Source organism: Phocoena sinus, chromosome 6, assembly GCF_008692025.1.
Source record: "Phocoena sinus isolate mPhoSin1 chromosome 6, mPhoSin1.pri, whole genome shotgun sequence".
Classification (NCBI taxonomy): Eukaryota; Metazoa; Chordata; class Mammalia; order Artiodactyla; family Phocoenidae; genus Phocoena; species Phocoena sinus.
In genome coordinates this window covers 93,649,062-93,664,132 of record NC_045768.1, presented here as the reverse complement: position 1 = coordinate 93,664,132, position 15,071 = coordinate 93,649,062, and the positions used below count along the sequence as shown (strand labels likewise).

At 43.6% G+C, this 15,071-nt stretch overlaps 2 protein-coding genes across 13 annotated transcripts in view; both read right to left on the bottom strand.

Moving 5' to 3' along the window:
* Positions 1-6,579, bottom strand: part of SECISBP2 (SECIS binding protein 2) — a 40,285-nt gene extending 33,706 nt beyond the window's left edge. For 7 of the 12 annotated variants that reach the window (XR_004350286.1, XR_004350288.1, XR_004350287.1 and 4 more), the window contains exons 1-2: positions 6,430-6,579; positions 5,276-5,424 (exon numbers count right to left, since the gene is read on the bottom strand). Coding sequence is in view for 8 of the 12 variants with exons in the window: in XM_032634350.1 (XP_032490241.1) it covers positions 5,276-5,424; positions 6,430-6,465 (185 nt within the window). In the remaining 4 variants the exon portion in view is untranslated. The remainder of the gene's footprint in view (positions 1-5,275; positions 5,425-6,429) is intronic. The other 5 variants (XM_032634352.1, XM_032634354.1, XM_032634353.1 and 2 more) reach the window with 2 other exon arrangements.
* Positions 6,580-8,546: 1,967 nt separating this feature from the next.
* CKS2 (CDC28 protein kinase regulatory subunit 2) lies at positions 8,547-13,918 on the bottom strand. Its single transcript, XM_032633932.1, has 3 exons — positions 13,741-13,918; positions 10,117-10,244; positions 8,547-8,872 (listed from the first exon to the last, which is right to left on the bottom strand). Exons 1-3 carry the CDS (start codon positions 13,797-13,799, stop codon positions 8,820-8,822), a joined length of 240 nt encoding a protein of 79 aa, XP_032489823.1. The 5' UTR covers positions 13,800-13,918; the 3' UTR covers positions 8,547-8,819.
* Positions 13,919-15,071: the final 1,153 nt, after the last annotated feature.

The window sequence follows — 15,071 nt, the reverse complement described above, 5'->3', positions numbered from 1 at the left end:
ACTTTTTACTATTTTTGAGTTCATTTATTCTAGCAATACCTCAAATTAAAAACCAAATAAAACCTCTGAGCACTTTTTCTTAACCTGCAAAGAAAGATGCTGACCTAGTTCTGTTTTTCTCATTACTTATCTGGAACCTCCATGAAAGGACCCTATTATAAGGAACATTAGAAAAGCCCAAGGATGCTCCAGCAGCTTTCCACTCTCACGCTGTCAAACATTTGGAAAAGCCTCTCTCAGCAACCCTGGCCAAAAGAGCTATCCAGACCATTCTCTCAGTAGAGGGAGTTTTTTTACTGCCCATCCAACCTCTACCCCGACAACCTGCAGGGCCTGCCTCCTGAGGCCCCAGGTGCCCGCAGACAGCCTGCCCAGCCCCTTCCCTGCTCCAAGCCCACTGCCACATCCTGTGCTCTACTGACTCTTGGGGCTGGAGTTGCAATGGGGACACTACGCACGAGGTAGTCCAGGAACTACACACACTGCTAACAAGATGGAACCATCTGTGAACACTGCTACTGCCTCAACTTTCTCAAGCTGCTAGGCTAAACTGAAATATAATTTAACATTGATTTTTATTTTTTTAGCAAATTTGGTATATGGCCAGAGGTTTCAACCATTTTGCAATGAAAGTTGATACAATGACAAAATGCTAAGCAGCTGAGTTAAATACAAATCACTATCTTCTCATTCCCACAAATAAGCACCAGCAGATGTTTCTGTGACTTTCCAGAGCTCCAAATTATCTTGTAGCAAATCAATGAAATCCCAAAGTGTACTGGTCCACTGAAAGGCAGGAAGAGCCAAAGCTAATGATGAGACATCCCATATGATCTTCCAACTGTTCAACTGTCAGGAGATATGGGCGTAGGCACCACTTACTAGAAGTCGTGTTTCTACTCTGCTCCAAGTAAGAGTCTGCACTGAGGAAGGAAAGGAGTCACTATCTACAGGCTAGACCTGTTAACACACTGATAAGAATGTTCACTGCTTTCGCTTCCATGCAGCACTGAACTGCCTGGAATCACCGTCTATTAATTCATGACATTTTATAACAAGTTTAAATCTTATAAGATCTTTTTCTTGTAAGCAATTGATTCTAGTAATGAAATATTCCTGATTAAAACCTCAACGAACCCTTTTACTGACCATTTTCTGCCCCACAGAACACCTGGCCTAGTACTGCTCTTTGCCGAGAAGAGAAAGATTCAAAGTTTCATCCTGCTCCCCAGATGCTAACCCTAGATGTGAATCTGTTTTATTTTGTTTGATGCTCAGAAAATCTAAGGGAGGGCAGATTAAGGTGAAGAACCTGTTCTCCACAAAAGAAGACAGGCAAAGAAGATGGGCTGATAGCAAAAAAAAAAAAAAAAAAAGTTAAAATTACTAGCCCAAGTCTGAAAAATGGATAAATGAACAAACCAATGAAATTCAGGTAAAGAAGGAAAGGGAGGTGGGAGGAGGCAGGATCCAGTAGTGGTTTTGAAGGCTGCTGTCACCCAGAACATTTTTCTCCTGTGAATCAGGAGACCTCGGTTTGGGTCACAATCTGGTTTTCCCCTTTGGATAAGTCACTTGGGTTTCTATCCCCTCACTGATCCTTCTTCCTCTGGAAAGTTGATATTTTTTCTTTCCATCCCAGGTAAATATAGTTACATGCAGAGAGCAACATACAACACAAAACTTCAAAGAGATAACCCACAGCATCTGCAGTTGGGGCTTCAAATGGCTTGCCTCTAAAGTTCCAGTTGCCACAAATCACTCAGATGGCCCTTAACATAGTAACACGCTTCCTCTATGCCCCACCGTCTCATCTGCCCCCCTCCTTTTGCTATTAGCAGCCCCTAACCTCCCCTGCTAATCTCTCAGCCCCACTTCCCCTTACCCCATCACTACCGACGACCACCAAGTCTCCCAGGACCCTCCTTCCTGCCAAGCTCAGTAGCCTCTATTGCATGGTGTCTACCTCTATCACATCACTTGAAAAGCTCCACTAGCCTGCACTTGGCAGCCTCTGCCCTCTCCTTGCTCTCACCCATTTTCCAAAGGTTTCTCCATGTCGTGGCCTCCCCTACACTCTCCCTATCTCATCTGGCGGACTCACTCTGAGTCAGAATTTCTCCTCATTCTGCTCAGGACTTCACTTACATACTTCAATTCCAACACTTTCACCATCTCCAGGCCTCTATCTCCAACTTACAGGTCATTTCCACTTAATAGTTCACTTTAGCACATATAGCTCCAAAACATAACAACTGGTCCCCAAACCAGCCCCACTGCCAACTTATGCTCTCACGAATAATCCCAAATCTTTCCATGTATTCAACTGGAAACTGCTATAGCGTCTTTTCCACCAAAACCCATATGGACAACCACTGAACCCTTTTCTCTTGCAGCAGGTCTCCAGGTATTTTCTTCTCTATTTCCAGTGCCTAGAACCCAATCAAAACCTTTAAGCCCCTTTCCCTTAAGTTGAGCCAGAAACCAGGAGTGATTATCATGACCCCAACCAAAACAGCCCCAAGAGCTCTCTATTTCCTACCCAACAAACCTAACTTTTCAGCTGTACCATGTAGGCCAATTGACTAGTGGCTTCCCCCAACAATGGGGCTGTACTCCTCTACTGTCTCCCAAACATATCTTGCATCTGGTCCCCTCTAACCAGGCCAGAACCTGTCAGGAATCCAGTCACTCCTCCACCCACCCACCTGACGTGAGCCACACTCTGTGGAGAACTGCTAATTCTCACAGATGAGAGGTTTAACTTAAAAGCATCCATTGGCACTGTGATTTTTACAGTATACTACAAGATACTGAAAAAGCTCAACTTTACCGACAGCAATAGCAGCTTTGGGGAATACAATGAACTCAGGTCAGAAGAACTGAATGCTAATTCTGGTCCTGGTGCTACATCTCTGAGGAACTTTGGACAAGCATTTCTAGTCTCAGTTTCTCCTGTGTAAAATAACACTACACCTCCCTGCCAACCTCATGGATTGTGGCAAGCATGAAAGAAATGAACATATTCAGTAATTCCCAAACAAAACACACATGTCCTCATGCATGTGTTACACAGGATTTGTCACAAAGCAGGTACTATGACAATCAACAAAGCCATCGTCCAGGGATGATGACTGGGAACAGTGAATTTACTTTGTTTGCATAACCTCTATTTGTTCATTACACCAGTAAATACTCACTACTTCCCAAACATGGCCAATTCTATATACCAGAATACTTCTATTGATATTTGTCTTGTCTATAACATAAACCTGGAGGAGATTGGTAGTTCGTGTTCTTCCATCTCCACCAGTTCAAATCTATATATAAGACAAAAACAGGAGCATAGCTCATGAGACAGTCTTCTCCCGCTTAGGAACTAGTGCTTTTCCATATAACAGCCTTTCACTAATGAACTCCAAATGAATAAATGAAGTCCCTTGGCAAGCACTGCTAGAGGTACTAGAGATGGATATTCTGTTAAAGGTCACTCCTTTAAGGACATACAGAATTAGGTTGCTATACTGGAATAAGTAGGAAAGAGGACATATGTTTGTTACAGAAAATTCTACTCCTTTTTTCAAGGCAGCAAGAGATCTCCATTTAAACAAAATCTGACTATAGCAATGCAAGTCTTAACTTACATTAGAACTGACTAGATAATCACTTCTCTACTGTGTAAAGTCTCACCATTTCATCTCCACTTTAAAGGCACTCATTCTTTCTAAACTTGCCCTTTGGTTTCATGCCTCCTTTGTCTTTAATTGTTTTCTTGCCAGGCAGGAATACTGTCAGTGAACCTTTTCAGTGGTTATAAACAATTAAAAAAAAAAATCAAAGCTATAAAGGGATAAGGGGTTAAGAAACATAATTTTAAAATTCAGCATTTAGCATCCTTGAGCCTCTGATTAATCTCAATTCATGTTACTACCAGAATGCTGCTTTAGCTATACAAATATTTTCCACCTTTATATTGGGTCACTAGAATGTCACCCAGCAGATGACTTAAGAGTTCTTGTCACTGAGAGCGATACATCTTGTATTTTATTATGTGAGCCACTCAAGGTAGGAAATGACTCAAAAGAGACCCATGCCAACCTCCCTTTTACAAAGGATGAAATTACAATGGAAAACTTCGTATTCCTACCAAAGACCTTCAGCACATTCAGGCAGGACTTCAACTTTTGTCAAAAAATATAACTTTCCGGGCTTCCCTGGTGGCGCAGTGGTTGAGAGTCCACCTGCCAATGCAGGGGACACTGGTTCGTGCCCCGGTGCGGGAAGATCCCACATGCCGCGGAGCGGCTGGGCCTGTGAGCCATGGCCGCTGAGCCTGCGTGTCCGGAGCCTGTGCTCCGCAACGGGAGAGGCCACAACAGTGAGAGGCTCGCATACAGCAAAAAAATATATATATATATAACTTTCCTTATTTCCTAAATATACCAGACAACCCAATGATTTTCTTATTCATTCCAACTTTCATTCTCGTGAATACAGTTCTAGAATTTGTATGAAGTATAAACTATTTTCAATTACACCATGTAGGTATGGGGAAAAAAAGGAAACAAGTCTGACCCAACAAAGGAACATAAAAACAAGAATTTTTACATAAGCATAAAGGTGATTCATGTCTTAAAAATAAACCTACAAGTAATCCACACAATTATGTGCAAGGCTTAACATTTATTTTTCTAAATTCAGCTAATAAATGGAAACCATTTTGTAAATACCTAGAGAATAAATCCTGAGAAGGAAAAAGAACATTTAAAGGACAATATAAGCCTTCTTTCAAGTCAAATCTAGAATTTATAACCAAAATTTGTAGAATCCATCTCCATAGGACATGTATAAAGCAAAACAGGTAAAAGCAAAACCCACTCATTCCTCATGTTTATTTATTTGGGCGTGTCTTTGCCCAATTTCCTCTCGCCCACTCATTCCTGCCATTTCGTCTCCCATTAGATACATGATACACTTATAAACTGTATGCACAAATGAACTGCATTTCCCACTAATAAATGCAATGCAGTCTCCACTTTCTGTGCCAAAAATAATCAAATGAATATGGAGAAAGAAAAGGAGAGCTGGAGCTTCAGTTTTTGGTGTGGGACACAGTTAAGTTGTGCTACTGGCTCAGACGCTTGGCTGAGGAGCATCTTCTCCAGTTGCTCTGAAAACGTTAATGTGTTAGCTGCTGCATATTTCAAGTCTAATCACCATTAAAATCAAGCAAAAAAGTCCCCAGGTAAGGCAAGACATTCAGAAGGATACATACTCAGGCACTGCTAGTTCCTGGACACATGGATAGTATGTCGTGGCTGCACAGCTGGGAAAAACGCGTGCTTCTGAAGACTCTGACCATGTCACACTGAGCCCAGCAAATTTAGGGACAAATGGTTTGACATCTGCTGACAACTTGATGCCCTGAGGAAAAAAAGGGGGTTTTGGCTACCTTCTGAGATCAACCAAGTGGGGGGGAAAAAATAAAGAAAGGGAGAGTCCCTCCCTTCTCGAAGCCCCAGAAATGCTAATGTTGTTGTCCAAATAATTCTACCTAGCAAGGACAAGAATTTGTTTGCTAACAATTTCTCCGCAAACACTTTTTCACTAGAAAAAACAGTCTACCAAATATTAAAAATGAAGAATAAGGACAACCAATTAAAGTGAGAGTAAAAGTCAACCCAGACTGTATAGTTAGAACCACAAGTGACGTTTCCTTAGCTTTAACGTAGAATATGGTAGTTTACCTCTCTCAGCTGAGTTAGGGACAATCGAGACTGTCAAACTTAACTGTAGCGCTCAAAACACACTGCGGAAGTTTATTTCTATTAAATTTCCCAAAGAACTTAAAACTGTTGCTTTTCACTCAGCGAAGCACTAAAAGTTGTTTTGTTGAAACGCAAAAGTAAGCGTTGCTAGAAAATCTTTCTATCGCCATGAGCCCTTGGAATACGAATATAATAAAACTTGTTGGGCTTTTATTCTTTCCGTTTTTACATCTGTATTGAGAGATTTACTTCCACTAACAACTTATAATCATGGTTTTTAATTTGTGTGAAAGCCGATTTATGCGATTGCCAGGGCTCCATTCTAGAGGTACTCTAAGCACGTCGAGCAGACTTCCGCTTCAGAAAACGTTACTAACAAGCTGCTTTAAACACTCGGCTCCCAATCAGCAGTGCGGTGAGCCGGCACGGTAGCGCAACCCCTCCGCAGCCTCAGGACGTAAGGCGGTTTCCCGTCGACAGCGTCCTTTCTCACCGCGTTTAACGGCGGGCCGTGTGGGCGCGCCCGGGGTCTGGGGACCGCGGCCGCCCACCCCGACGCCCCCGGCCCTGTCCCCAACAAGCCTCCGGGCCACGCTAATCCAGCACCCACCCCGTCCGCGCAAGACCATCATTTTGGGGCGCCCAGGGCCGCCATCCTCACCTCTCCCGCGGGCTCCCGTGGTCCCTCCGACGCCATGGCGGGTGACTAGGAAGAAGCCTGGCCAGCTAGGCCAGTAGCCCGACGGCAGGCGGAACGGAAGCGCGACACTCCTCCTCCCCGCTTTTCCACCTTTGGAGAGAACTCCAGGAACTGCGTCACAAAAACGCGCCCCGGCCCCGCCCTGCTTCCGGCCGGAAGTGTGCGCGGTGACAGTTTTGGGCTTGCGCTAGGTGCCCGGTGGGGTGACCCTCTGGGCCTCTAAAGCCAAGCGCGTGTGGAGTGTGGAGTTAACAGGAAACTGTCTCCGCAAAGACAGCGGACAACCCCCGGTCGGCCAGGGCTGGACGAGGGGACGGTGCACAGGGTGGCGGGCACCTGGAGCGGGACAGGAGTCTGTGGGGAGGCTGGGGACTTAAGGGAACCGCATACCCTGTACTCCTACGAAGAGAGAAAGACAACAAGATTTGGCGTCTTAAATTTCCAGGAACCTAAAGCAGTTTGGAAGTAACCGCGGAAAAGAATTTCAAAACTACTCAGTTCAACAAACAGCTATTGACCACTAGGGAATGTGCTGGGAAAGGTAGAGATGGAAAAGTAGGGTGGAAGTAAGCAGTCTCCAGGGCAGGAGACTTTAGGTAGGATGGGAAGTGGGAGACAAGGAGTGAGGAAGTGGGGAGGGAGGGACGGTGCAGAGTCAAGAACTCTTGCTTACTTGGTGAAGAGTGCAAGCTGTTTGACAGCGGTTAATTAGGTTGAAAATCTTAAACTGGAGGCTGATTGTAGGTTTCCTCTGTTGAGTGACTACCAGGTATTTCAAGCAGTAAATGCAGGCAGCTCCAGCTCATCTCCTGGTGTCCTGTGCAGATCCCACAGGGCGAGTAAACATACTTAGACACACCCAAACCTCCAGAGTGGGGAGAGGTTGAGCATTATGCAGTATACTGGTCTGTACTAAATACAATAGTTTACTTTAACAATTCTGGCATCCTTCTGTTGTCCTAACCTGGGACCTCTCGCCAATGGGTGGATCCCTGGGGATGAAATAAGTTCTAGGCTCCTGCCCATCACCACCTTCAGTATTTATTTTGCTCATTGTGTAAAGGCACCACCCTTTTCTAAAGAGAGGGGCATAGAGGACCACCACACTGGGGTCTGGGGTCTTACGCTTACTGGCAGCTCACCTAAAAGGTTTCTCCAGCATAAAGCAATGAAGATAAAAAGCCTCTGTTTATTCACTCTATTTTCCTAGCAGCTAAAAAAGCAATTTAACAGACACGAAATGCACTCCGAAAGAAGGGTGCTTTTTACAGTGCTTTCGAAGTTTTTAAAATGCTGATATTTTATAGAAAACTGTATCCCCATTTGGCACATGGAAAAGAGAAATGGGGTTAAATGGTTTCTCCCAAGGTAACTAGGTATGGCAGTATTTACATAAGTGGAGGTAGCCCAGAGTATTAAGTTGGGTTTCTTTTTGTTCAGTTGGAGATTCTCGACAATTCTTTAGGAATTAAATTAATGACAGAGCTATAAAATCTACCTTGGCTCTATTAAACTTATCCCTAGTTCTTAGTGTCTTCATAAGTGAATTTAAATGGTACCCCCTTAGGATTTCCCTGGTGGCGCAGTGGTTGGGAATCTGCCTGACAATGCAGGGGACACGGGTGCGATACCTGGTCCGGGAAGATTCCACATACCACGGAGCAGCTGAGCCCGTGCGCCACAACTTCTGAGCCTGCGCTCTAGAGCCCGTGTGCCGCAACTACCGAGCCCATGTGCTACAACTACTGAAGCCTGCACACTTAGAGCCCATGCTGCACAACAAGAAGCCACTGCAATGAGAAGCCCGCATAATGCAACGAAGAGTAGCCCCACCTGCCACAACTAGAGAAAGCCCATGCGCAGTAACAAAGACCCAACACAGCCAAAAATTTTAAATAAATTAAAAAATGGTACCCTCAATCACACCAAGCTAATGGGTTTAAACCCACCTAACATTTTATTTCTATAAAGTGAATTTATTTCCTCAGGACTAAAATTATAAAACTGAAATCATCCAACATCCTCAATAGTCACAAATTAACCTTAAGAAAACAAACCTCAGTAACTTCAAACAGTGATAAATGCAACATATAAACTTTATTTAACAAAAGTAACAGGTAAAGTCAAACAGGCACTTACATTAAAAGAAAAACTGACTAGAAATTTTAAACACCTTACAGTAACCTACTTGCAGTTGCACTTAACTGAGCTTTGTTGCTGTGAAGAATACAGCTCATGCACAGGAATGGATGAACACTTTGTACATTTTTCAAGTATTCACTGAATACTACCTTATATACACATATACATTAAATTTGAAAAAGATTTAATTGATGATCCCCAGATATACTTCATTTTTGTTGATCTTTTGGTAGAGGTCGTCTAAAGAGAAGAATGTGTGGTTCTGTAGAAAGAAAATGTTTTATATTATTTTAATATTATATGGTTAATTTTCATTCATTCAACATAAATTCAAAGAATTCTCAGTTGAACCAAAATAAAGTAAAATAAATCTATGGTCAATTAATGTTACTTATTGAGGTATCTGAAATAAATTTTGCTCCATGTCACTGTAAACAGTAAACAGAAGAAAACAACCTAACAATATTCCCCCAGTTTTTACACACCCTGGAGAAAAGGGCTGTTAAGTAAAGATGCAATTTGAGAAGGAGAATGGTTTCTATCTTTAGAATCTCAATTCCAGTGAAAAGAAAAAGGTCTTCTCTTCTTTGGAAAAGACACAACACCTCATTCAAAATATGCAGGTCCTAGGGGCCCATCCCTGTAGATTCTGTTTCTGCAGGTGGAGGACTGACTATGAACCTATAGGTAAGATCCTCAGCTGCATTGTATTATCTGGAGAAACACCTTTTTAATATAATTATATGCTCCAATCCCAAGAAAGTTACAAGTCTTAGAGTTTTTGCTGCTGCTGCTGCTTTTAACAAAAGCAGAAAGCAAGATAGCTTTAGTTTTACCTAATTCAGCTTCTAAGACTTAAAATTTTGTTCAAAGCAGTTTAAGTCCTTTAGTTAGATTTACTGATAACCCAAAAACACAGTTTAACACCACAAAGTTTCTTAGTCTGGTTTACTAATAGTTACTAACAGTAATCTGGAAAACTCTCTGGTAAATACCACATAATAGCATAAGCACTCAAGTATAACACAGGCAGCACATTTGAATTCACTAGCTATGCTATCTCATTTCATCTTAATGTGGTAGATACTAATTGTCTAAAGGAAAAAACAAATCACTTCAAATTGCATCGATTTCTATACACAGGACACTCAGTTGTCTTACATTAAGTTCTTAGTTTTCAAAGAGATACCAGAATTCTAAATATATTTATGGCAAAATACTTCAAGATACTACTAGCAATGACACGCATTTTAAAATAAAACAATATCCTTTTCTTTTTTCTTAACTAGTTTATTTTTGCAGTTTAGAAGAATGCATTATTTTCACTCATGGTATTTTATTTACTATAAAATTGGAACCCTCTCTAGGGAGATATCAGTCATTCAAAAATAGTCAAGCTTATCAGAGTTACTTTGGGATACCACTGAAACGTCAATATTACTAAAAAAATTTTAACAACCACTACTGTTTTAATTCAATTAGTGCTTCCCTAATAGCAAAACTTACCTGGCTCATGAATCATGTAATGAACCCAGCCTAGACTCTGTTGGACACCAAGTCTCCTCCACTCCTCTTCAGACATCAGATGGGTTTTGGGTACTTGTTTGGAAAGTTCTCTGGGTAACATGACATGCCTGTTAAAAAATACAGCGAAATATTAGTGCTCTAAGTGAATATGCCTTTCCTACAATTATGGTCACTTTATACATGCATCTTTAGGATACTTAAAATTTGAGTTCTTTGCGCTTAAAGTTCTTTAAAGCAACCCTGTTACATTACCATTAGCATCAATCTTAAAGACTACTCTCTACTACCTTTAATTCTGATCTTGATGGCCTGTGTTCAAATTAGAGATTAGAATATGCAGTCCAAAAGTAGAAGGCATTTTATTTATGATTAACTTTTTTTCCCTAATAGAGACTGCTTGCTAATTGTCTCAATCTTCTTCAGGAATAGAACCTCAAAAACTAAGTGGGACACATGGTTATCCAAGACATCCCAGCCTCCCTTGCAGCTACCTCTGGTCACATGTGACTAAATCCTGCCCAACGGGATATAAGCAGAAATTATGCAACTTATGGAAAGTATCCTCGAAAGAAAAGAACATGCCCAATTCTCTTTTTTCTCCTTCCTGTTAGTTATGAAGCAGATTGATATGATCAGGGAGCTAGAGAAACCATCTAAGACCACAGAAGTGATTATAAATTAAGAATGGTCCCTGATTTTAAGAAGTGTCATACTAGCCCCAGGTAGCAGGGCTGGGGGAATCTAGCTTGTTACAGTTAATTTGGGTTTCCTATTACTCTATAGATCTGTAGTAGACACAAGTCCTTGTACATAACTCCAGAAGTTGCTTTATACTTTGTTCGAAATTAAAAGCAAAAAACACTAAATGCACATATACATGTACCTGCTACCTAAAACAGACATTCAGTTTTCCAATAAGTTACTGGCCTATATCCAAAACTTTAATCAATTTTTAAAGAAGGCACGCAATATTCTTCAATGTCAAACCATCAAGAATAGGTACAATTGGAGATTTGAAAAATTCTTAGAAAACAAATATGCACCCCAACCGACTTCTTATTTAATTACAATTGAAAGGATCTTTATAAAAATCAAAATTCCCAGGCTCATTTTTAATCACTTCCAGGAGCAGTAGTTTTATACCGTCATCCATTACCACCAACCAAATTTTTTGACCAGTATTAGATATATGCCTGCGAATTTGTTGGCTGGGGAAAGAAAGGAGCAGTCAGGTCACAGGAAAACTGAACCTATACCCATAATAAGCACTAAACTGTCACCAACTTAAGTTCTAGTCTGTGAGTGGTTGGTTAAGTACCAATTTCCTATAATTTGCATAACAAAATCAAGCCTTAGAACTGTTGTGTTATGTAGCTTGCTGGCCACAAGGCCACCAAGTCAAATTATGCTTACTATCATAGTTGGTAAAAATTTTACCAATTCCAGTGAACTACATGATGATTCTTAGCAATACTTACCAGCTAGCTCATTGACTCTTGAAATACTGCTTTAACATCTACTTTTAAGGCTCTGCAAATAGCCCGTTACCTTATTTCTATCTTCTACATAATTGTTGATTAGTCTCAAGAGAAATGTAAAACGCAAACTAGCCTTTGTACTCATATTACGTATGCCGTACAAAATGTTCCAATTTATGTCTAGATATAAGTCATATACCCTACCTTCTCCATAAACCATGGAGACAGGCTAACTTCATCAGGATTTGATTACGAGGGAAAAATGTGTAAGTAGCTTCAAACTCAGATGGGAAGTCTACCTGTATTTTTTTCTGCATGGATATAACTCCTCTATGTATTTCTAACTACATGTAAGGAGAACTGTTTCCAAAAACCTAACATTTATTTCAGTACCAAGGGCTCATCATGGAGGGTGAAGAGGGGGTAAAAAAAAAAAAAAAAAAAGGCCATAGCAGTACAAACAACAAAGGAGCTACTAAGATAACACTGCAAGATACAATTAAATTTCCCTTCTCTGGACATTACTGTCCTGTTTGATAAAGGCAAGTGGCTTGGTCAAGAAAGACCAGGTTTCATTAATATTGGATTAGATATTAATTAGATTAATACTGGATTAGATAGTAATTAGATTAAAACTGGATTAGAATATATCATTTCAGATATGACAGGATTTTCTTCTATTCATTACTACACATAAACCACTTAGTCTATTAGGCTAAAATCTTGATAGCATAGACTAGTTTACTTCGTGCTCATCAATGATTATGCTAGTATACTGAAACTAGAAAATGGAACTACTGCCAGGAAAAGTCCTGAAAAGTACTACTCGGAGCCAGACATGTTTCACAATTAATATTTTCCCAGATTTTTAGAAAGATTGTGGTTTTACATTCTGTCCATTATTGGATAACCCCTGCTGGACAATGCAGGTATTACTAACCTGCAAAGCTGCCCAGAGAAATCCTCCGTTTTTCTCCAGAGAAAGATTTACAAGATACTAAGAAAGAATTACAAGATACTAAGGGGAGGGAAAAAAAGAGGCCACCCACTGTTATATCCTTTCTAACTCAAATAGCATTCTTGGAAATCTAACGTAAAAGGATAGGAGGCAGAAAATAAGGTCACTATTTGGCCCCTCCTACAAGTTGGTAGTTTCCCAGAATGCAGCGTCCTAGTCACCACCCAGGAGAACTGGGTGGCGCTGGTCTTTGAAGCCACACCCCAGCTGAATCTCCTGCATACATTAAAGCTAATGTTAAGTGTTTCTTCCCTCACACAATCCAATTTGCTAATCTTACACATTTAGCAACTATGCTCTAGTGCATCACATAATGATGCAGAAACCAGAAATCCCTCAAAGCCAAAAATTTTGCCGATACACACTAGCAGGAAAAAATGCCCCAAATCCATTCGAGTTCTCAATTTTGTCTCAAAAGGAAGCCCCTTTAATAATAACCCAAGAGAATTAACACGCACCAGCCTCTGCCGAAGTCGCCATACCCAAGACACATTTCGAATCCCAAGGAAGCTCATTTTAGGGGGACTCCCCTACAAGCTACTTTTTAGGGCCATTAACTTCAAATGAGAGAAAAAGAGAAGTGTTTCTCTGGCGACGTTACCTGAGCAAAATTACCCTTCCGACAGCCCTTCGCCCGCTGTGACTGGGAGGGGGACGTTTGCCTAAATGCGAACTAGGCCTAAGTTCTTAGGAACCGCTGCGATTCGGGCTCTCGGCGTTGCACTTCAGCTACGCCGGGTCCGCTCAGGCCCTCGGCCCCTTCCCCTTAAGGTAACAATTCTGTACCAGAAGCGGCCCCATCCCCGCCCCAGCCTCGTCCTCTTCACAGACAGGAACAAAGGGCGGAAGCCAGCCGGGCCGGCCCGTCAGGCGAGGAGAAGCGCAAGCTCCCGGCCGGGCGGCCCGACCCCAACACAACCGCGACTCCCGGCAGGCCCTCGGGCTCGACCCTGACCCTACCTCCGGCCCCCGGCCCGAGCTCCGACCCAAACCTCAGCCCGACTCGCTTCGACCCCGATTCCCGGTCCTGGCCCCTGGTACCCGGCCCGAGTTCCAGCTCAGGCTCGGCCGGGGCCGCGGCTGAGTTAGGCCGTCCGGTCCGCTCACCGGTATTCGTAGTGCTCATCGAAGTACTTGTCCGAGTAGTAGATCTGCTTATGGGCCATCCTTCGGGAGGGCGGTGGGCAGCAAGGGACCGGAGCGACGAGGCGCGAAGAACGGGCGCAAGCGAGCAACACGCCCTTGACAAATGAAGGCAACGACTCGACTGAGACCAACCGACCGTAAGCCAAACGAGTCCGGTTTGAATCCGACAGCCCGCCGCTGATTGGACGACGGTGTTGACCAATCACCTTCCACGCACTCTGCGTATACGCCGGGACCGGCTCCCAGCCTATCGTCGCCGCCCCTCCGCGGCGTTCGCACCCAGATCAGCCAATAAAAGGCCTGTTGCGAGGTAGGCCTAGGAAAGAAGTGGATGATTGGCGTGGCGTGAGGGTGGGGATCTCCCTGACGAAAAGGGGAGCGGCCAGGGAAGGGCGGAGCCGGGACGTTAAGGGCCGTAGAGCGCGTGCGCAGGGGTTTAGAAAGTTCCAGGTCCGCGGAGCCGTTGGGGCAGCGACCCTGCGGGAGGGGTAAGGTATCTCGGGGTTTGGCGAGGGCGGGGGGTGGGGGCTGCCCGACGAACGGCACTCTGTGCGCAGGCGCACCTTCCCCAGACCCGGCTCCGCGTCTTAAGTCAGTGGGAGGTGAGAAAAGCCAGCCCGTGGTCCTAGACTGTGGGAAACCCAGGCGTGGGAAGCGTAAGGGGAGGAGTAGCACCACGGGCGCCCAAGGCCGGTTTGTGGGAGTAAGGACGGGGAGAAGCAGAAGTTGTGCCCAGACATGAGGAAGACGTCCAGATGTCTCACCGCGGCGATGCGCGCCGCCAGGATGAGTGGGACGTTCCGGAACTTCGCCACGGAGTGCTGCGTAGATGGCGGTGGGGCCATGGCCCAGAGACCTATGTTAGGTGAAAACTGCCTTCCCATGCCGTTTGCGCACTCCGACAACTGTGTAGATATGCGTGTGTGCGTGTATGTGGGAAAATAAAAAGATTACTAAAATAATGATGTTTAGTAGAGGACAATGGGATTAAAAGTGGTTAGCAAAAATTCCTTTGGGGGCTTCCCTGGTGGCGCAGTGGTTGAGAGTCCGCCTGCCGATGCAGGGCACAGGGGTTCGTGTCCCGGTCCGGGAAGATCCCACGTGCCGTGGAGCGGCTGGGCCCGTGAGCCATGGCCGCTGAGCCTGCGCGTCCGGAGCCTGTGATCCGCAACGGGAGAGGCCACAACAGTGAGAGGCCCGCGTACCGCAAAAAAAAAAAAAAAAATCCTTTGGCTTCTTAGCATTGAATCCTATTTTAAAATACAGGTACGTGTAGGGAATTCCCTGTCGGT

Coding starts and splice junctions, on each gene's coding strand:
- CKS2 (XM_032633932.1), bottom strand. CDS start 13,799: ATGGCCCATAAGCAGATCTACTACTCGGACAAGTACTTCGATGAGCAC. Junction 10,245..13,740: donor GATGAGCACTACGAATACCG/GTGAGCGGACCG, acceptor ATTTTTTAACAG/GCATGTCATGTTACCCAGAG. Junction 8,873..10,116: donor TTACATGATTCATGAGCCAG/GTAAGTTTTGCT, acceptor TTCTTTCTACAG/AACCACACATTCTTCTCTTT.